Here is a 22,945-nt window from a genome sequence, read left to right on the forward strand (position 1 = left end):
ACAAGCTTCAACCAAAACCTCCGAAAGAACAAATTAAAATGTTACACCTTGCAATTTTTGCAGCTGTACCGAATCCAGCATCTGAGAATTTAGACAACATATATGTCAAGCTGTGTTTGATCGCAGGGTTTTTCTTACAAAAAAAAACACTTGGCAAGGCATGCTTCAGAAACTTCTGATAACAAATCTGGAGATGTGCTGTTAGTTCAAAATACTGTTGACTGACTGTTCACCATTTCAGTGGGTAAAGAAATAACCTGCATTTCCACAGCAACTTTCACAACCTCAGAACATCCTAGAAGCATTTTATAGTCAACAAGATTAAATTGTAGTCACTGTGACAAAATAGGAGATGCAGCTGCTAATATGCATACAAGCTCCTCAAAAAGAGAGAGTTAAGTGACCAGATAATTTGTTTTAAGTATTGGTTGAGGGGTAGTCATTGACTGGGACACCAGGGAGAATGACTCTGTACAAAGAAAAGTTTCATGTGATCCTTTGGCACAAGATGGCATGACAGAGTGATGGCACCCTTGAATGTACAGCTCTCCCTTGTTACTGCACTAGTTCCTCTGCCTAGATTCTGTGCTCACATCTCTGGAGTGGGATTAACTAACATTGAGCCACTGCTGACACCACACGCTCACCAGTTATGTCACAACTCAATGGAAATCTAGTGTATTTCCAAAAGCAATTTTGTTTTTATGGGTTTTAGCTTTATTTACAGTCTACGATTGGGAAAGGGAACAGAATGATTAATCTCAGTTAATTCTATGAATCCTTTATCTTTGAGTTAATGCAGAAGCTTTTTTTAATCAGTACTGTATGGTTGTGCTCATTGCTTAACAGAAATGAAGGCATCTGAAAGTTCATCAAATGTGGGAAGTTCAGAACCAGTGCTGTGATAAACATGACAAAAATCTGAAGCAGGACTTGGACACAGAACTGGTCTTTTTTTGAAAAAAAAACTTTGTTCTGGTGCAGCTTCAACTCTGAGCTTTTTAGATTCAGGCAAGTGAACAGTTTTAAAAAGAACAGAAAATTCTTTGGGCCATTCCTCACCAGCCTCGATGTGAATAGAAACCCAGGTAACTGCACGTCTTTTATATAAAGCTAATAAATGCCACAGTATAACCTAAGAAAATTCTCATCCATTGATTGCTTATTTTCAGGAAAATAACAGTAAAAACTCTAATTAGTGAAAATGCACAGACTAGTACAGAGAATGAATTGGCTATGTTGTTACTACAACTCGAACGGACAAGTTAGCTAAAACAGACAAGATGGCTTCCTCTCCAAAGGCTAGAGTTACTCAGACTGAGTATCCTCTGGAATCTCTGCACCACCCATCACCTTTCCTCTCAAAGTGGTCACTCATCCCAGAGTGAGGTTTCATTGTAGAATGACATGCAACAGTGCTTGATAGTTGTCTTACCAGAAAGCCACAAGCATTGTCCAGCAACACTCCCCCATCTCTTACCCGCACCCCCCCCCCCCCCCCCCCCCGACCCCGACCAAGACAAGCTGCTACAGAGAAGAGTAAGTGCCCCAACTGAACTAGCAGAGGATAAGCAGATCTGGAGCTAGATATAATGCAGAGTACATGGATATACACTAATGAAAGCACAGCTGGAATCTGAACACATGCACATGCATTTCAGTGCTTTTACGATGAGGGAGATGTCAACAGTAACAGTGCCCTAGGGTACACCAAGCACAAAGTCATCTATTTCACATTAACTGTTTTTGTGAACCTTACTAGAACACACACACAATCAAGCCAATAAGATCCACCAAATAGGAGGCACCAGGAAACATTCTGCCAGTTCAGTTGGCCACAAGAGGGTGGACAATTACAGCAATGTTGGCAGAAGGCAAGAGAAAACAGGTAAACAAAACTGATGGTATAGTTAACAATTTTTAAAAAATGAAAAAACATTTTTGGTTTCGTGGGCAGCAAGTGTACTCTGCCATGAACATTGCATTAACAGTAGAAAACAACTAGCCAGGAAAAGTAGTTCTCCAACAGGCAAAAGGAAGAACTGGAAGAAATGGACACCACACCAAACCGATATTTCACATTACAATGTATTGATGTAGTAGATACTCTCATGTGTTGTTATATCAGAGCAACACCTATCATCTTCAAAATTCAGGAATTGAGGATTGCAGCTATAACTGGGCCCTCCATGAGGGACACCTTAAAAATGGTCTCACTGAAGTGAGGAGATGACAGAAGATTTAAGCAGTTAGTATACTAACTGGATTTGTAAAACCTAGTAAGTGGCACATAAAATCTATAAAACCAGCCTAGCCCCAATTCCCAAAAATTGCTTGCCCCTCTGAAATCCCACCATGACTCTTGCAGCTCAATTCCAACAGCAAATAATCATTGTGCCTGCATTATACAGATGTTTCTAGAAACAAGTTACTTGGTCCCAATGCTTGCCAGGTAAATTGGTGTTTACTCTTCCTTCTGACAAGAATTGTTGTTTCTAGTCTTTACAACCTGTGAACTCAAATTCTCACAAGGGACATCAACTTGCCTCAAAATGCAGGGAGTCTGAACTGCTACTTTTCTAGTCAAAACCAACTCCAATCACTCTCCACAAAAAACAAGCAGACAGGTACAACATACGTGCACAGTTGGTGGATTTACCATCTTTAACACTTACAATTGCCTTCACTCTGTTCTGGAACATTGGAGCAGTAATGACTAATAGCTCCATGGAGGAGAGTAAAAATGCCCCTCAGAATGATATTCAAACACATGAGCCTACAATACCTAGTAGAATGAACAACTGAATGTCTTGCTGGTCCTTTTCCAACACTTCATTTAATCTTGGTCTTGAATTTCTAAGTTGAAACAAGAGCACCTCCATGTCACAGTTAATAAACCTGCATGTTACTGCTGATGTACCCTGCTGAGATTGTATGATGGTGCAGACAGTGTTAATATTTCCAGCCTCAATTTCCAGGGGCCATGCTTCCTCTGCAGTGAGCACAATTGAATTAAATCCTGAGACCCTGAGGGCAAAAGCCCTGACCCAAATTTCAGGCACAGAATTATTTCCATAGCCAGGCCAACTGATGCATCTTTCCAATACCAACCAGATTTCCACTGGTTGAATCTTTTTGACACTTTCCCGCTACTACTGAAACCGTTCAAGCTTAGAGGTGAAGCTCAATCACCTCCAGGGTCCACCATCTGATTCCAGTAAAGCCTCAGGGACTGTGGAAAGCCTCAAGGAGGAACATGCAGCTGGCCTCAAGGAGATGAGAGTTCCACTGTACATTTTGAAGAGGCTAAAAAGAATTTTCCAGGGAAACCCTTCTGAAACTGTTCTGCCTCATGGCATGTCACGGTCCAGTTAAAATGCACGAGAATAATGCATCGTTCCCGAGATGTGACTGCTCTTTACATCCTGTGCAACCTCAGGTTCATTTCATATCATAATTGGGTACAACTAACTTTTGTCCAGATTTCCTATTTCTAAACTGATCCCTGGTACCCTACCAGCCAACTTTAAGCAATATACTATATTTTTTCACTGGGGCTAAACGCAATATCATTGAAGCTATGTACGCAGGGCATTTCAATTCATCTTGCGCACTGATCAAGAGTTTGTCCAAAAGATTTGGGTGAATTGGCTAGGAACACTGCAGGCAATTGAAACAAATGGAAACAGCGCAATCCACAATTGCAGAGGTGTTTAATTGCAGAATAGACAAACCTGGGTCCACAGCATACTCATGATCCACTCAGCAGCCATTTGGGGTTCAGTGATGTGACCAGCATGGTTTCAGCTTGTTCAGGACTGTAGTGCTATCCCTACACACACCTGGCCTCTGCTCTTGCTGAGCAGTATTTAGGAAATGTTCTGAGAATGTGCAGCAAAGAGTACATGCTCCATGATCAACCAAATGGTATCTGCATCAACATGGGCTGCCCTGCAGTTCGGTTCATAGATTCCTTCAGCATGTTGATCAGTTACTGAAACCATCACATATCCAGTAATTCAAAATGAAAGGGACCAGCTGCTCAAATGCAGTTACTAACTTAATACGTCTGCAGAAATTAGTCATTTTATCCTGCTCTGACAGGCGGAGGGCAATCCATAATCAGGCACTGTGCGATTTTATTTATAATTAATAGTCTCAGGTAAGGGACTCAGAACCATGGGTAAATAGAATGTGTGTTCTGGAGTTGACAACACTCTCAATTAGATGGGGTCCTGGAAGGCTTTGGCTTATTTATTTGCTGATTGAGAACAAAAAACCTGCTTTTAATTATGTGGCAATGACAGATCATGGATTTTGCAATCCTGCAATGTTTGTTTATCCATGCACAGTTAACAGGAAGGAGAAAGGAATTAAAGACCATACTTAGAGATGAGACGTGGTTCATGACAAACATGAGGGACAAATGGTCTACTGCTGTTCCCAAGTGTACAGCCCAATATTGATATGTTTGCCAATGAGTTGTTCTGAATGACCTTTCATTGTGTCATTCTTACCAAACAAAATGAACTGACTAGCTTGTGCCAGCCACGAAAAGCCAAGCTTACACAGAGAGAGGGATTTTTTTGTTTTAAAAGTTAAAATTCAACTCTTTGTAAATATTTCAGGAACATCCAACTACAATTGGAGCAGGTTTACACATTAGGGTTCCCGCTCGACTCTAACTTGAGCAATGCTCAAGGCCAGTCTGACATTCAGTGTGTCTCATGCAACGCGGAAGTCTGTCAGGGCAATCAGGTCTCATGTGCTTATGTGCAGAAATGAACAAAGGAACACCCCAACTGACAGGCCTCAGTTGCAACAACGTAAACAGAGCATAGACAAGAAAAAGAAATCTAGTCAAAAAAACCCACAAAACTAAAAACAAACTTGCAATTACTCAGTACCAATGAAATACTCATCGTGCATAGTCACCATTGCATAAAGGAAACATAGCAGTGAACCTGCACATAGCAAATCTCCATAAACAGCATTGCGATTATCCTTTTTAAAAGAAGTTACTTAAACGAAATTAATTGAGTGATAATAATTGGACAGGACACCATAAAGTATGCCCCTGATCTTTTTCAAAAATAGTGTCATGAACACTGCCATCCACCTGACAGCGCAGCTAGGCCCTTGGTTAATGTCTTATCCTGAAAATCAACACTTCTGACGCTACAGCACCTCAAGTGCTGCAGGAATGGGGTGTCAACCACATTTCATATGCTAACAGTTGCTAAGCCATGCCAATAGTGCTTTTTTCCCCCAAGGTACTGATCTCTCCCAACGAAAAAAATGGTACTGGTATTCTGATATAAAATATTCAATGCATTGGCAACAATTACTCTTGCAACAATTTCCACGTCAAAGATTTTTAACCAAAGAACAACATGTTTTGCTACAAAATGCATGATTATATTACCCTCCAACTCATAAATGTTCAATCACACTCACTCCCCCAACACCCACACATTTCCAGGTGGAATAAAACTCCCAAGACAGCACTGATTTTGTGCTATTGATGGAAAAATCAATTAATACACTAATATTAATGTGCTGAATCAATGCATTGTTTGAAATCTCATCATCTTGAGAGAAACAAAGTAAAATTAACATTTGTCTCCTCCTTTGGTTATAAAATGAATGCAGTATGGATTGACTGAAGAGAACATCTTCCCTCAGCCAAAGCACCATTCAAAAGGTGATCCATGTCTGGACACCCTGCTCTCCCTGATGAGAAGACGTGCCCTTTTTGGGGGCCAAAGAGGAAGAGAATGGAATTGAAGTTGTGGTGTTTCTTTCTAAAACACTGGCTCGAGCAGAAATGGGCTCTTGAATGTGGATGCACAGTGCACACAGTTATCCAACTTCACGGATTTCGGGGATGGCTTTGGCAGCAGAATGGAGATCAATGAATGATTCTTGCACTGATCACGTTCAGCGAGCACCATGCTTGAATGGAATTGATTTCATGCACATAGCTTGGATAATGCAAAACATCCTCCACATATTGCATTTTCTGGAGAAATAATGCATGTTTTTAATCCAGAGAATCTACTGATGCTGTTGGTCAATGTTATGCCCATTAGTTCATAATGACTGCTTCAAATTGGGCTCTGCAGACTTAAACGCAGTGCACTGTACAATCGACTACACATTGCAAGTCCTGTCTGACTCCAACTCATTAGCTGATAGTGTAATCAACAAACACCAAAATAATCACAACACAGCAGGTTAAGCAAGTATTAAATCAAGATTTTCCAATCTCAACTGCTACATTTTAGGAAGAAATGGCTTCCATTGCTCCACTTCCATCGAAGAATTGGTTAGAATTTCCTTCAAGTCTCAGCTCAATCTTAACATCTGGCCTCCACACTAAGCACAACTCTTTCTACTCTATACTAGGATGACTGTTAAATCGCCCTTTAGACATGTCTACAAATGAATACAAAGCATTGCCAGGCCAACATTTAGAAAATTTCACAGCACGGCCATATTTAAAAGATAATGGAAAGTCAGGAGATCTGCACATGAAATTCCTTTCAGTAGCCGTAATACTACTTCAATCAAGTGGTAAGTCAGTCAATGCACCACAGATCTAAGCGCCGTGATTGTCAACAAACATGTGGTTATGTCAGATATCATAGCACATGTGCTCACATCTTGCCCTAAAATCTACATGTCCAGCAGGATGTGTACAAAGCACTGAAAAGAAATGAACACTGACTGATTGAGATCAACTACAGACTTAATACTCCAAACGTGAGAGACCTGGTTTAAAAAGTAACTAACTTGCTGTAGTCCAAGAACTGATGCTGGAAGCTTCCAAGGCTCACATCTACCTTTGTCAATGTTCATGTAGCTTCACAATGCTGACACACCATCTACTCTTAATTTGTTTTAACCATTTTGAAGGTTCCCATTGTTGGAAAGACAAGGAAGTACCATCAGTCATCATTCCCCTATATTACTGAAACTTGGGTAAAGAGAACTCACTGCTCAAGGCCACTTGACAGCCTGTACAGGCCATCAAGAAACACTACTCAAACCAATAAGCTTTGAATTTTGCTGCAAATATTGCTCCGGTCCTGACAAAATTAGCATTGTAATAGGTTTAACATGCTGAACACTTTGAAACCAAGTTGACTGGTACCCATTATCAAGATAAAGCTAGAAATTGAAATATGGACTTTATATATATTTCTATAATTAAATAAGCTTTACAATAAAACTTACACAAACTACTTTGTCTAATCGAAGTGTACTTTGTTAAAAGTACAATTATCTTTGAGGCCTATAACAGCCTCTCAATGCTCACACGGGAGCATCAACCAAGTTTATCATCCCATCAGATTGTACTCGTCATATGGGTAATGAAATATTAATTAAAAGTCATAATTTGTCTAAGTTGCTAAGTTAAATAAACTCACTTTTATCAAAGTGCTCTGTACCCCCTTGAAACGGAAATACTTGAATTTGTTTCGACCTTCAGTAGGAAAGCTGTATCATTTGTTTTTCCCTCTACCCAAATCTGCTTCAGTTTGCCAACATTCAACAGTGTATCCTTCCATTCAAGTTCCCTCTTTTAAAAGAAAACAGTTGGTTTAAAAAAAAACACAATTTCCATCTATTGACCTGACCACCGCAACAAGGGTTAAGGCATCATTATGTTTTGGTCTCTTGGTTGCTGCATGTCATGATTTCCAAGACTTAACCCAAAAACAGGCTCATGGCAAAGATTACATTATTTGGTAATTTTGGTGGGACAGATGGGGGGATAATTGAATTTGTAGTTGGCGGCAGCACAACCATGTTGTTAGAGGATGTATCATGACAATGGCGTATTGCTATATTCCAAATGACTCTGAATAAGGTGGTGTATTGCAATGACAATGGAGTTGGTGTGTCATTTCCATTGTATAACTTCAAAGTGTAAGGACAAAAGGAAATGGATAACCACTGTGGAGGATCAATCATTTTCCTACCCTCCTTTCTCACAGTGGACTGATCACACCTCAACAAGTAAAGTGATCACCAATTTTAGGAAAAGGCACCCATGGTAATTCTTGTTTCTCCCCTCCCCACTCAACAAAAATTTTCTCAACAAAGCTGAATAATGTTTACAGTCAGAATAAAACAGGGCACATTAGAGTAAAATAATATGGCACATTAAAAATAAACCAGGTATTACCGGAAGCTTAATCCTCATTTTAGCTTGCAAAGGGCAGTAGGGGCCTTGCAGTTGGTGACGGATTACTTCATCAGAACTTCGTTTTGCTTCATGTAGTTAGACTATAGGTAGAAAGTAAACTTTCCTGTGCCACATCAGGTGGACAGAGTAGTTGGTCATGGGTGGTGGAAAAAAACTTTCAAACTTTAGAATACATTTCGAAAAGGAGGATGCAGTGATAATTACTGGACTAGCCCAAACTCATTCCACTCTGGCAAACATTTGGCAGCCATTTCCAGTTCCAAACTACAAAAATGCAAATTGCAGTCTTCTCTATTCTGAGAAGTTAGTAATCTGGTTTACAAATTCTCTGCCTCCAATCCCAAGGCAACACAGGGTGTAAGATTCTAATCGGTATGAACACCCAAATTAAGAAACTGATTTCAAACTCAGCATTAGCAACGACATTTTATTCTTCCTTTCCCAGAGGGTCTCAGTGGATGTTTTACAAATGCTACATACTCCTAGCAGTTCAAAATAGCACCATTTGTGTCAATGCCAATTGTGAGAGTCTGCAGATGGGGACAAAGCAGCAGTAGGTTCTGACCTTCCTCAGATGTAGGTTCCAATAGAAGTACTGAATGTTCAGGAGTTACAGCACAGGCTGATTCCTCCTCTACCCAAGGGTGCAGAGGTAAATCATAACATGCTCCAACCTCAGTTCACTCAATAAAATCTGGAAACGAAATCTGGGATACCTATGGTACAGTTTAGAGGAACCTCTAGTCAAATCTCAAAGATGATAAAATAAAAGCAGGGTGCAATCAGGGAACTGGATTACAATAAATGCTCCATTAACCAGTTTCCATCAGGGGTAAATACAAACTCAAGTATAAAAATCCAAGTGCCTAAATCCACTTGCCTGTAAAATTCAAATATCATACATTAAGTCGATTGTTAGAATGAAGCTGGAGGCAGTACAGAGTAAACCATATACAAATTATCCTCAAGTCTACCACTAATTTCAGGAACAACACTAGGCAGCCAACACCTCAGATAGCTTCAAGGTGCCTCACAGACATGACAGCTGTGAATTTAGCCACTTCAAAGTTGGATAAACTTTGTCTGAATAGACAGCAGCCAGCACAAACAATAACTCGAGTCCTATGTTAGGATCTGGCATTTATGAAATGCACTCTTCAGCAAAGTATACTTGCAGCACAGTTGGGTTCACACACACTTCCATGCCCAAAGTTCTCCAGAGTTTTGGGTTTGACCTGTATTAAGTAAATTGCAAATGTGTAACAAGATAGAACATGATAGAACATGATAGGGTTTCTTTCAGCTATTATTGGATAGGTAGAAGGTTTCCACGGTTAAGGAATATGATTTGACACTAGGGCAATGGAATTGCACTTCAAAAATCCCCTCCCTTGTGACCTAATTGAGGGACTCTCCATACGGAGGCTGTACTTGGCCTGAAAATTAATGCTATTCGAAGTCCATTTCCTGTTCTTTACTGATCCAACTCTCAAAAAAACAAAAGGACTGTAGTCTGGCAGCAAGATTATCTCAATTCCTATAAGACAAAAAAAAGTGCTGTTCAAATAAAATAATTGCTCTTGTGGTGTTATTTTACCCATGCCCCAGATTTTCAGAGTGGTAAACATCTTTAGCAGCCTACTTGAAATAAAGAAAATACTGCACAGGGCATATTGCAGTAAGATCCCATTTCCCAGCAGTAAAACAGTCAAGATTTAGGGTGGGAGGTAGAGGAGGAGAAAAAGTCACTGTGGCCACTTTAGGACAGGACTGAATGATCAGAAACTGCAGCTTACATTCCAATTCGTCAGCTTTGAAAATAGTTAGCTGCTTAGCCACAAGACCAAAAAGACAGGTTTCATCGTACACAGCTGTGACTGAACCTGCATTATAAAATAAGACATGTGCAATACGTTGCCATTAGAATCCCAGAATTGCAGGTGTTGACGAGCTAACAAGCTGAATTTGAAACCACCAGGACTCAAACAGGCAGCCTGCCAGACATTTTGAAACACTCACTTTTGTTTGTGGATCATCTTTGCTGTGATCTGAGCAGACACCGGCAGTGTTATATTTGGCTTGCAGGCATCCACATGATACTCATCTTCAGGCAATAATGCAATTTAAAAATGAAACTTGCACAGAAGCAGCACAGTAATTTAAGAACTGACTGTAACTGACTTCTGGTGTCTTGTACAAGGCAACAAAACAGGAACAACATCCTGTAATTAAAGGAACTTCAAGATTGTGCCAACTGCTAAAAGCATCCAGAGAGCATTGAGACTCCAATGAGCCAATCAGGTGAACCAGAAAGTGGTATGATAGGAATTGTTTCTCAACACATTAAATTTTAAAAAAAGACCAACAACTTTTAAACTTGCAAAAATTCAGAAAGAATATTACAATTGTTAGTATTCCTAAAGTGAAAACCTTGGCTTTGCAGCCATGCCTGATCTCGAGCTCCACTTCTAGCTACCTGAGAGCAGGCAGCTCTTGGCCATCATACACAACTGTCTTGCAATAGGGGCTCCTTGCCATCGGGACTCGTGCTCTGTGGACTGTGGGGGTGACCTTGTGATCCATTATTATGTTTCTTCCAGCTGCCAGAACGCAGAGGGAGGCCGCTGTGCTCCGGGATGAACAAGGCGACTAGCAGCGACAGCAAGACTGAGCAGGCGCCAAAAAGAAACGGAGGTCCTGGGATTATAGTACTCTGGACAAACAAAATAAGATAGAGGAAGAAAAGAAAACCTGGAATTATTGAAGTTGTAATTTTGCAAGCTTTTAAAAATTAAATTAAGGACAGTTTGTTTCACAACTTAAAGAATTTAACACAAGGTAACTTGTCAATTTTTTTTCAAAATAGCTTTAACATTCTTGTTTCACTGATGTTCACGACTGTTACATGCATTAATGATGAGGGGCATTAAAAAGTTTACATGCACATACATCACATTTCAAAGTGCCTCAGATATGAAATTATGTTCGACTGTGGCAACATAAACATGGAAACATGGCAGCAAATTTTGCAGGGCATTCTTTCACACTTGATTTGTTTTAAGTAACAGGGAGAAGCAGAGGTCCCTAGAGCAAGAGAACTTCCTACATACAGAAAAACAGTGCTGGAGAAATTCAGCAGGTCTGACAGTATCTGAGCAATGAAAACAGCTAAATGTTTCTTGCTCAGTGATGCTTCATTAGAACCAGTTCTCTCCATAGATGCTGCCAGACCTGTTAAGTCTCTCCAACACTGTTTTTGTTTCAGATTTCCAGCAACTGCAGTTCTTTATTCATGAGAACTTCCTACCTTCAGTGTCTGCTCTAAGCTCTGGAATTTCCTCCCCAAATTCCTGCCTCACCTCTTCAAGGCACTGATTAAAATTAATATCTTGGACCTGGCTTTTGGTTACCTGTTGTATGCACCATATGCAGTTATGGCATCTAACAGAAGTGGTATCCCATAGATTTCAAATGCTATCTACTGCCACAGCTTTATCATATTGAGTACAAACTGGGGTATCTCAACAGAATCATACAGAAGTGGCCAACCACCCCAACTCAGTCTGTGCAACCTCTTTGAAGACTTTCCTCGAAATACATGCGTCCTTTACAATTACCCATTAGGTTCGCTTCTAAAAGCTCCTCCCGAATGGAAAACTGATTCTATTTTCAGGAGGTGCATTCTAGATCAGAACTCACTGCTTAAAATAATTTATCCTCATCTGCCATCGGATTCTTTCGCCGATGATTTTAAATGTGTTCTGTCGCTGCAAACTAGACAGTGCAAGCAGGTTCTCCTTCCCCAAATATAGTGTCCAGTATTGAACATTATTTTCTTTCAGGGGCCCAACTTGGGCATTTTAATTGTTTAGCGTAATTTCCTTGATTTTTGTCTTTACTCAAAGCCAAGGATTTCTCATACTTTCTGAAACAGCATTTGTTTAAAAAAAAATTAATGGGTTCTGGGCATTGCTGCCTTAGGCTAACTGCCCAGAGAGCAGTTAAGAGTCAACCACAGTGATGTGGGCCAGGAGTCACGTGTATGTCAAATCAGGTAAGGATGGCACATTTCCTTCCTCAACAGCATTCATAACCAGTAAGCATATTTTTATTCCAGATTTTACTTGAAATTTATTTCAAAATTTTACCATCTGCCAAGGAGGGATTTAAACCCAATGTCCACAGAGCACTGACCAGATTCTGGATTGCTAGTCCACTGACATTACCACTGCGTCACTACCTTCAACGCCAGTTGGTTATGCATCAAGAAATGACAAGGGAGCTGGGTCTCCGCACAAGTTGTTGCTTTACCTCATCAGTTGGATTTTGCATGTTTCCTTTAGGAACTTTGCCTGGGTTATCAACATCTCCCATTTCGTTTAATTCCACATGGAAAAGGTAGAATACAAATCCATACAGTGCTGGGCCAAGGCCATTGCACAATCCTCTGATTCCAGTGATCATTCCTTGTACAACTCCTGTAGGGAAAGGGAAGAACCATCTCATATACAAATCCTTTGAAGACCACAAGGCATCGGTGCAGTAATAGACCATTCAGCCCATGGAATGTGCTTTGCTCTTGAAGACTTCACATTTCAACTGTGAAGTATTGAATAGACGGGGTGAATTTACTCTTGCCCAAGCTAAAATAAATTGCAAACTATATTTAAAAAAGAACTTTTTTTGAATTGCAATTCCATCAGTTGTCCCCTCCACTCATGCCCTGTGTTCTAGTAGCCCTACGGTACCATGCTAAAATGCAAAGATGGGAAAGTTGTGACAGGATGTTGTCATTTACAGTTACTCGAGATTCATCATTTGTCCTGTCCACTTGGACCTACTTTTGCCATTAAACATCACTACTTGTTATTCAGTCTTACCTGCCCTACTCTAGACCAGTGCTTCCCTCTAATTCTTACCCATGTCACCTTCTGCCTATGCTTCTATAAAAGTAATGTTAACATAGAAAAGTACAGCACACTACAGGCCTTTCGGCTCACGATGCTGTGCCACGGAATAATCCTAATCCAAAAATAAAATAACCTAACCTACACTCCCCTCAATTCACTGCTGTCCATGTGCATGTCCAGCAGTCGCTTAAATGTCACTAATGAATCCGCTTCCATGCCTACCACTGGTAAACTATTCCATGTGCTCACAACTCTCTGGGTGAAGAACCTCCCCCTGACGTCTCCTCTACACCTTCCTCCTAACACCTTAAAACTATGACCCCTCGCAGCAGTCAATCTTGCCTGTTATTCCAACATATTTCAGTCCTAGTGAAAGGAGGAGAAGTTATCAACACGAAACAGTCTGTTTTTTCTTTACAGATGCACTCAATTTCAACATTTTCCAATTACCCTTTTTTTTCAAGTGTTTTGTTTTTGACAGACTGTATGGCATCACAGCTCATACACACTATGGTTACTTGGTGATTTCAAACCAGTGACCGATTCTTCACCCCCCCCCCCCCCACCCCCCGCCCCATCCCCGCAGAAAATCAAAGATCCTACAGAGTACCATCCAAACTTACACGTTCTACCACTGAGAAGGACAAGGGCAGCAGATACATGGCAACACCATCACCACCTGGAAATGTTTCTCCAAGCGCACACCATCCTAATTTGCAAATGCATAGCCATTCCTTTAGTATTGCTCTGTCAAAATCCCACAATTATTTTCCTATTGGCACAAAGGGTCTACCTGCAGCAGTTCAAGGCAGCAGCTCACCATCACCTTCTCAAGGGCAACTCGAAGGGCAATAAATGTCAGCTGAACCAGTGAAACCCACAAGGCAATTCTTTTTTCAATTTATTCAGGGGATGTGGGCTTTGCTGATTCAGTTAGCAGTTATTGTCAGTTCTTAACTGCCCTTAAGATGGTGGTGAGTTACCTTCTTGAACTGACAGTCAATTTGGTGTTGATATACTCAACACCATTAGAGAGGGAACCCAGCATGTGTTAAAACTGTTTGAAACCTGCTACACATTGCACAGTCCAAGGAGAAAAAGGAAATAGCCTACCTTGTTGATCAGGATCGGCATTCCTAGAAACTAGAGCACTAACCGCTGGGAAGGTGATGCTGGACATGGCAGCCACAGCTCCTGCTGCCCACATCATCCTGCAAAAATCAATATAAACAATCCATGTCAACATTCCAATCGTGGAGACTAGTTCTCCCAACTAGCTTTAGTTCAATCACTCAACAGTTCAGGCAGCAGCAGCATGGTGTACCCTTGAAAATGCAGGTGGACCATGGGAATAAAGGTGGTGGTTTCTGAAACATGAGCACAGCATGCCAGTTCCTGTAGACCATACAAATACACCCACATGAATACCACCATACAGGAATGAAAAGGGAAATGATAATGCAGGTATCAATGTCCACTACGTGTATAAATGGGTCAAACCATCGGAAATAGTCAGCATAAAAGCAACTATTCAAGCTCCAGTCAACTTTAAAACATAGGAGCATCTGCTCAGTTTTGTTACATTAGTGACGACAAATGACAGGTTTTTTTTGTTTAAAACCCATTTCTTTTGATAAACTCCGCTTAAAAGTAAAAGTGTTCATTTAAAGGTTTTGTAAGGTTTCTTATTATTGAAGTTGCAAATGAAATTAAGTTTTCCCAAAATCAGCTGCTCTGCATACACGGGAACAGAATTAGGTGTTGTTTGTTTCAGTAACTTCTTGCTCCACATGCTGTGTCACATCAACAGCTATGAAAGACAGCTGAGCTAGCTGTGGCTAAACCGAATACCCTAAGATTTTTAAGTTGCCATGGTGAACATGCTTGGGCAGTTTTACTTCATGTTCTGTACTATTTAGAGGCCAAAGGACAAGTGGTTCCAGCAAAACCAAAAAGTCAAACATGAAAGATGAAGAAACAGGTTGAGCTGTCTGGGGAAGAAATGAGGTACTATACTTCCAATCGCCTGGAGCTGGCTGTTGAATGTATGTTTAGCATCGTATCCTATCATTATGGAAAAGGTCTCAGCATGAAACTAGCTGAATGCTCGGAGCATTCAAAACAAGGTGGATGAGTTGACAGTGCAAATCAGGCAAATGGCTATGATTTAATGGCCATTACAGAGACATGGTTACAGGATGGTCATGACTGGCAGTTAAATATCCAGGGGTATCAAACTATTTGGAAGGACAGACAGGAGGGTAAGGGAGGTGGTGTTGCTCTGATTTTTAAGGATGCTATCAGGGCAGTAGTGAGAGATGATATAGGTTCTACTGAACAAAACTTTGAATCCATTTGGGTGGAAATTAGAAATAGCAGGGGGAAGTAGTCACTGATGGGTGTGGTCTTTAGGCCACCAAATAATGACATCGCAGTGAGGCGGGCAATAAACATCGAAATAGCTAACGCATGTAAAAATGGTACAGCAATTATCATGGGGATTTTTAATCTACATATCAATTGGTCAAACCTGGTTGGTCATGGCAGCCTTGAGGAGGGGTTCATAGAATGCATTTGTGATCATTTCCTCGAATAATATATAATGGAACCTACGAGGGAGCAAGCTATCCGAGATCTAGTCCTGAGTAATGAGACAGGAATAATTAATGATCTCACAGTTAGGGATCCTCTCGGAAAGAGCAATCACAGTCTGGTCGAATTTAAAATACAGATGGAGCATGAAAAGGTTAAATCCAGTACCTATGTCCTATGCTTAAACAAAGGAGACGAAGAAGGAATGAGGGAGGAGTTAGCTAAGGTAGAAGGGGGGCAAAAACTTTATGGTGGGTCAATTGAGGAACAGTGAGGACTTTCAAAATTATTTTTCAGTGCTTAGCATAAGTATATTCCAGTGATAAGGAAGAACTGTAGGAAAAGAGAGAGCCAGCCGTGGGTGCTAAGGAAATAAAGGGAAGTATCAGATTGAAAAAAACAGAAAAAAGCAAAGAGTAGTGCGTAACTAGTAGACTGGGAAATCTTTAAAGGCCAACAGAAAGCCACAAAAAGTTATAAAGAAAAGTAAGAGATTATGAGAGTAAACTAGCTCAGAATATAAAAACAGGCAGCAAAAGTTTCTCAGATAACAAAGTATGGAGCTGGATGAACCCAGCAGGCCAAGCAGCATCTCTTCATCAGAGACGAGGCCCGAAACGTCAGCTTTTGTGCTCCTGAGATGCTGCTTGGTCTGCTGTGTTCATCCAGCTCCACACTTTGTTCTCTTGGATTCTCCAGCATCTGCAATTCCCACTATCTGAGCAAAAGTTTCTATAAATGTGCAAATTGTAAAAGCGTGGCGAAGGTAAACATTGGTCCTTTACAGGACGAAAAAGCCAATTTAATAACTGGGAATGAGGAAATAGCCGAGACATTAAACAGTTATTTTGTGTCGGTCTTCACAGTGGAAGATACAAATAACATGCCGAAAACTAATGGCAAGAAGGTTATAGCAGGTGAGGACCTAGAAACTATCACTAAGGAGGCAGTGCTGGGCAAGTTAATGGGGCTAAAGATAGACAGGTCTCCTGGCCCTGATCAAATGCATCCGAGGGTACTAAAGAGGGTGATGGGGGAAATAGCAAATGCACTAGTAATTATTTACGAAAATTCACTGGACTCTGGGGTGGTTTCCACAGATTGGAAAACAGCCAATGTGACACCACTGTTTAAAAAAGTAGACAAAAAGTAGGTAACTATAGGCCAGTTAGCTTAACTTCAGTAGTGGGGAAAATGCTTGAATCTATCATTAAGGAAGAAACAGCAAGACATCTGGATATAAGTTGTCCCATTGGGAACGCCCAGCATGGCTTATTGAAGGGTAAGTCATGTTTAACCAAATTGGTGGAATTCTTTGAGGATATTGCTTGCATGGTGAATAATGGGGAACATGTGGATGTGGTGCATCTCGATTTCCACAAGGCATTTGACAAGGTGCTACACAAAAGGCTGCTACGTAAGATAAAGTTGCACGGTATTACAGGTAATGCACTGGCATGGATAGAGGATTGGTTGACTAGTAGAAAGCAGAGAGTACGGGTAAATGGGTGTTTTTCTGGTTGGCGGTCAGTGGCTAGTAGTGTGATCAGGGATCAGTGTTGGGACCTCAATTGTTTACAATTTACACAGATGATTTGGAGTTAGGGACTAAGTGTGGTGCGTCAAAATTTGCAAATGACACTAAGGTGAGTGGTAGAGCAAAGTGTGCAGAGGACAAAGTCTGCAGAGGAATATAGATAGTCTAAGTAGTGGGCAAAGGTCTGGCAGAGGGAGTACAATGTTGATAAGTGTGAGGTCATCCATTTTGGTAGGAACAACAGCAAAACGGGCTATGTTTTAAATGGTAAAAAATTGCAACACACAATTGCAGAGGCACTTGGGTGTCCTTGTGCATGAATCGCTAAAAGTAGGACTGCATGTGCAGCAGATAATTAAAAAGGCAAATGGGATTTTGTCTGCCATTGCTAGAGGGATGGAGTTTAAAAACAGGGAGGCTATGCTGCAGCTGTATAGGGTCCTGGTGAGGCTACACCTGGAGAACTGTGTGCAGTTTTGGTCTCCTTACTTGAGAAGAGATATATTAGCACTGGAGGGTGTGCAGAGGAGATTCACTCAGTTGATTCCAGAGTTGAGGTTATGAGGAGACTGAGCAGACTGGGATTATACTCATTAGAATTCAGAAAAATGAAGGGAGATCTTGTACAAACACGTAAGATTATGAAGGGAATAGATAAGGTGGAGGCAGGGAGGTTGTTTCTGCTAGCAGGTGAAACTAGGATTAGAGGGCACTGCCTCAAAATCAAGGGAAGAAGCTGTAGGACTGAGATCGGGAGGAACTTCTTCACCCAAAGGAGTGTGAACCTGTCCAGTGAAGTGGTTGAGGCAGCCTCGCTGATTGTTTAAGGCAAGGCTAGATAAATTTTTGAACAGTAAAGGAATTAAGGGTTATGTTGAGTGGGTGGGTAAATGGAGCTGAGTCTCAAAAAGATCAGCCATGATCTTATTAAATGGCGGGGCAGGCTCAAGGGGCCAGATAGCCTACTCCTGCTCAGAGTTCTTATGTTCCTGTGAAACACTTTCACGATAATGGCCCCGAGTAGGGGTAGTGGGAGAAATAAAGGGGATGGTACAAACTAACAACTAGTAGCAAATAGACACAATGATCCACTCAAAGCAAAACCAGGGGTCGTCAAGACCGGAGACAGTAAGAATTGCCAATGCCGGAGTCAGAGATAACACAGTGAGGAGCTGGAGGAACAGAGCAGGAAAGTTGACATTTTGGATCAGGACCCTTCTTCAGATAAAAACAAAAAGGGTCCCAGCCCAAAAAGTCAACTTTCCTGCCCCTGTGACGCTGCCTGCCCTGCTGTGTTCCTCAAGATCCACACTGTCATCAAAACCACAATATGTAGGAGCAGAATTAAGCCATTTGGCTACTCCACCTTTCAATCATGGCTGAAATATTTCTCAAACCTATTCTCTTGCCTTCTCCCTGTAACTTTTGATGCCTCTACTAATCTTGAACCTCCCTCTTACAGTCTCAAATGATTTGGCCTACTGCAATGAGTTCCACCGACTGATCACCCCAGCTGAATAAATACCCCATTTCAGTTTTGAAGGGTCACCTTTTTACTCGGATGCTGTGCCTTCAGGTGATAGTCTCTCCTACTCGTGGAAAAATCTTTTCCACATCCACTCTCAGCAGTTTGTAAGTTTAAATGAGATCTGCCTCATTCTTCTAAATGCTATCAATTATAGAGTGCTCAACCACTCCTCATATGACGAGGCCTTCATTCCCAGGATCATCCTAAACCTTGTCTGGGCCTCCTCCAAGGCCAGCACATCCTTCCTTAGATGCAGGGCTCAAAACATGTCATGGTATTCCAAATTCAATCATACCAGAGCCTTAAACAGCCCTGGACATACATCCCTGCTCCTGCGTTCTAGCCCTTTAAAAATGAATTGTACTTCCCTTTGTAACTGCCAACTGACAAAATCATCACTAAGAAACCAAATAAGAAATTCAAGAGGGATCTCTTGACCCAAAGAACAGTGAGGATATGACACTACTGCAGAATGCAATCATGTTGGTCAGCTGTCAAGGAAATAAAAATTAATGGAGTCTCAGACTCTAGCATCCGGAGTGCTGATAAACCCCACAAAGCAGGGATGGGGCAGTGTGGAGTGAGAGTTACTTTTACTGTTTTTTTTTAAAAAGTAGTGCTGAAATGTATATAAAATTATTTCTGCTGCCACTGGCCATCTGTTATGGGCAAAAGTTCCATTCTCTATCCTCCGAAAAGAAAACACCGCACTAAGGTACACAAAGGACACCCAGAAAAAAGCAGTGTGAATCAACTGTGCATCTATTTATTCTCATTTTCTTACATGCAGCCTGTTCCCAATAAGAAAGCTGGTTCTCAGTCAGCCTGAACCATAGCATTGCAGTATAGAGGCAAGTAGTTACTGTTGTTAGTGATTCATTGGTACAAATATCAAGTGAGAAATGATAAACTGACGACCAGGAAATCATATGCCTAGTAATATGTGAAACTGGTTTAGTCAGGAGGCAACTGGACTCTGGGTTGTTTTTGACCCCCCTTCCCACAGTACTTTAGCATTTGTTCTTGTCAACATGTTTTGTGCCTCTGAAATGCTACCTTATATTTTTAAAAAGTGATTTTTAAAAATATTTGAGCCACTATGAACCTCAACATGTTGTTAATCTATTGTACTTCTCCAAAGAGGCCATTAACCATAGCCACCAAGCAGGAGTATGCTGGTCAGCAGCAGGGATCACAACATGCATAAGGCTGCAATCAACCTCTCGCACATAGGCACTAACGGGAGTCACAAGGTACCATTCAGAAACAAATCTGGTTCAACTCTCCCTTCAACGAAGATTCATCAAAATCCAGTGTAATTCTCCCCCAGAAGATCAGCAAACTGATAATCAGACATTAAAACAAAGCTCTTCCCAGTATGCTCAAAATCAGAAATTCTCTCTCCAGTCATATACCTGTAATAAATATTTTTCCTATTAATGTTATGATACAGAATATCAAAAGCAGAAGGTGAACACAGCACACTGCACCCATGCCAGCTTTTTCGTAAAAATCAAACTAGGTCCATTCACCTGCTTTTTCCTCTTAATCCTACATATTTTCCAGATAGGCCACACATCCATGCAGCAAGTTGTTACTGTTAGGAAAGTAAAACTTTTAACTGCCCTCCACTACCAGTGGATATCATGTTTAAATACACTATCAAGACCTCAGAATTTTAAATTGCCAGTGCTAAACAAGATTTTCAACTATCATGAAAAAGGAGCCCAAGACTTTTCTACAGCACACAGAATCCCTAGAGTGTGGAAACAGGCCCTTCGGCCCAACAAGTCCACACCGAACCTCAAAGCATTCCACCCAGCCCCATCTCCCTCTAACCCACCTAATCTACACCTCCCTGAAACACTACGGGCAGTTTAGCATGGTCAATCCACCTATCCTGCATATATTTGGACTGTGGAAGGAAACTGGAGCACCCAGAGGAAACCAATGCAGACACGGGGAGAATGTGCAAGTTCCACACAGACAGTCGCCCAAGGCTGGAATCAAAAGGGTGCTGTGGGCCAGAAGGAAGGCTTATAATGCAGAAGGCACAGCGGGGACACTAAATAAAAACCGAGCATCTCTTTTGACCAATAAGGATGCTGCTACGAAAGTCACCATGACAGAAGAGATAATTCCAACATTTGAAGTGTTTAAATTTGCAAAGTAGGTTGCATTGGATAGGCTCTGTGCTTAAGAGTTACTAACAAAATGAGGTTCATCCAAGAATATATATGATATGATATGGAACTCAAGATGTTGGTTTTAGAACTTAGCCTCCCCGATATATTAACGACCTGGATGTTGATCTACAGGATGAGGAAAATGCAAAATCTGCAGATAATACAAAACTGCATTATGAATTGTAAGGATAGTACAGAACTCAAAATGGACAGACAGGCGGAATGGGCAGGCAAGAGACGGATTAAATTCAGTGCAGAGAAGTGAGGAGTGATTCATTTCAGTAGCAAGAATGCAGAGAGACAACGCAAACTAAATAGTACAATTTTAAAGTGAGCGTGCAATTGAAGGTGACAGAAGATGCGTTGGATAAAACAAAAAATTTTTGGACTTTATCAACAGGGGTAAAGTGTTCAAAAGCAAGGCAATTATTTTGAAACAGAGAAACACTGGTTCAGCCTGGACTAGAATATTTGCATCTGTTTTGGACACATCTTAGAAGATGCAAAGATATTAAAGAAGGTACAGTTCCGGGGATGACGAAATAGAATTGTAACCACTATCCTTGGAGAACGGGTGGTTGAAAGGATATTCAGTAGAAGACCAACTGACTAAATATGCAAAAACTGTTCTCATCACTGGAAAGATCAAGAAATAAACAGCATCGACTTATTCTTCCACACAGCTAATTAGCATTTTGAATGAACTTTTTAAAAAATATTCACTCACAGAACATGGGCATCACTGGCTGGCCAGCATTTATTACTCATCCCAAGATGGCCTTTCATAAGGTGGTGCTGTTAGTTGTGAACTGCAACAGTCCACCTGCAGTGGGCTGACCCACAATGCCTTTAGGGAGGGAATTCCAACATTTTGACCCAGTGACAGTGCAGGAACAGCAATATATTTTTAAGTCAGGAGGGTAAGCGGCTTGGACGGAAACTTGCAGGTGTTCTTGTTCGCATCTATCTGCTGCCCCTGCCTTTTAGATAGAAGTGGTCATGAGGTTGAAAGGTGCTGACTAAGGATCTTTGGGAATTGTCTGACTGCAGGGTTAAGGCAGATTTATTCGAGACAGAAATGACTCTGAAAAGGAAGTAGTATCTCCAGAGCTATGAAAAGGCAGGAGAAATATTTCCTGATGACTGGTTCCAGAGACCCAGCAAACAGGATGGGCTAAATGGTGACATTCTGTGCTGTAACCATTCAACTATTCCACTGAACGTTCTTAAACCCTCTTTACTCCAAGGTGAAAACTTCAGTCGCTCCAAATAATATCTGGTATTATTCTAGCAAACTATTTAAGATGCCATAATTTGGTCAATTTCATTGACTCATTAGTCCTATATCAATTCCCCGCAAAATTGCACACTCTACACAATCCTGCAACATCCTCTCCCCTCTCTGTAACTGCTATCATAACTGAAAAAAAGTTGGTTACTACACAAATTCATTTGGAAAAAACTTAACTTACTGATAGGACACTGACAACCGTACAGAGCAATGTAGAGTTTGGGAACATGCTCTCAGCTAAGGTCACCAATTAGGGCAAAGATAAAACTGTTCTTGAATCGGGGAATGTCGATCCATGGAGTTTTCCCAGAGGTCTATGGATACTTAATTTTTGAGCATATGTGAAACTGAGATTGATATATTTTGGATTTTAAGGCAAAGAACTTCTAATCGCCCAGGAAAGTGGGTGATTAAGTTCAAAACCGTTCAACATCCTTTCGAATGATGGAGCAGAACTGAGGGTGTGTATAACTGTCACCTTCCCTATTCTTACACTCGCTTGATTTTTCAAAGGAAACCACACACTTACCAGGGCTGAGACCCAAAGCCATACCAAGCTAGCTGGAGAATTTGGAAGCCAAGGCCCAGGAGGATCGTGTTCTTATGCCCTATGGACCTCATGAGGATACCAAGGACTACAGTCTGTGATGCAAATACAAGTGAAATTAATATCTGATCAGCAAAAT

At 41.0% G+C, this 22,945-nt stretch overlaps 1 protein-coding gene and 1 long non-coding RNA gene across 2 annotated transcripts in view; one reads left to right on the forward strand and one right to left on the reverse strand.

Moving 5' to 3' along the window:
• LOC132206099 (uncharacterized) overlaps positions 1-10,964 on the forward strand; it is a 31,705-nt gene extending 20,741 nt beyond the window's left edge. Inside the window, exon 3 of the long non-coding RNA XR_009442820.1 lies at positions 10,816-10,964. This is a non-coding gene — a long non-coding RNA (uncharacterized LOC132206099). The remainder of the gene's footprint in view (positions 1-10,815) is intronic.
• The window catches only part of LOC125465683 (hippocampus abundant transcript 1 protein-like), a 115,126-nt gene continuing 93,695 nt past the window's right edge, over positions 1,515-22,945 (reverse strand). Inside the window, exons 9-12 of the mRNA XM_048559415.1 lie at positions 22,789-22,901; positions 14,239-14,336; positions 12,527-12,693; positions 1,515-10,928 (exon numbers count right to left, since the gene is read on the reverse strand). Of these exons, the coding sequence (XP_048415372.1) occupies positions 10,716-10,928; positions 12,527-12,693; positions 14,239-14,336; positions 22,789-22,901 (591 nt within the window). The 3' untranslated portion in view covers positions 1,515-10,715. The remainder of the gene's footprint in view (positions 10,929-12,526; positions 12,694-14,238; positions 14,337-22,788; positions 22,902-22,945) is intronic.

The sequence above is a fragment of the Stegostoma tigrinum genome, chromosome 30 (genome assembly GCF_030684315.1).
Source record: "Stegostoma tigrinum isolate sSteTig4 chromosome 30, sSteTig4.hap1, whole genome shotgun sequence".
In the NCBI taxonomy this organism is placed as follows: Eukaryota; Metazoa; Chordata; class Chondrichthyes; order Orectolobiformes; family Stegostomatidae; genus Stegostoma; species Stegostoma tigrinum.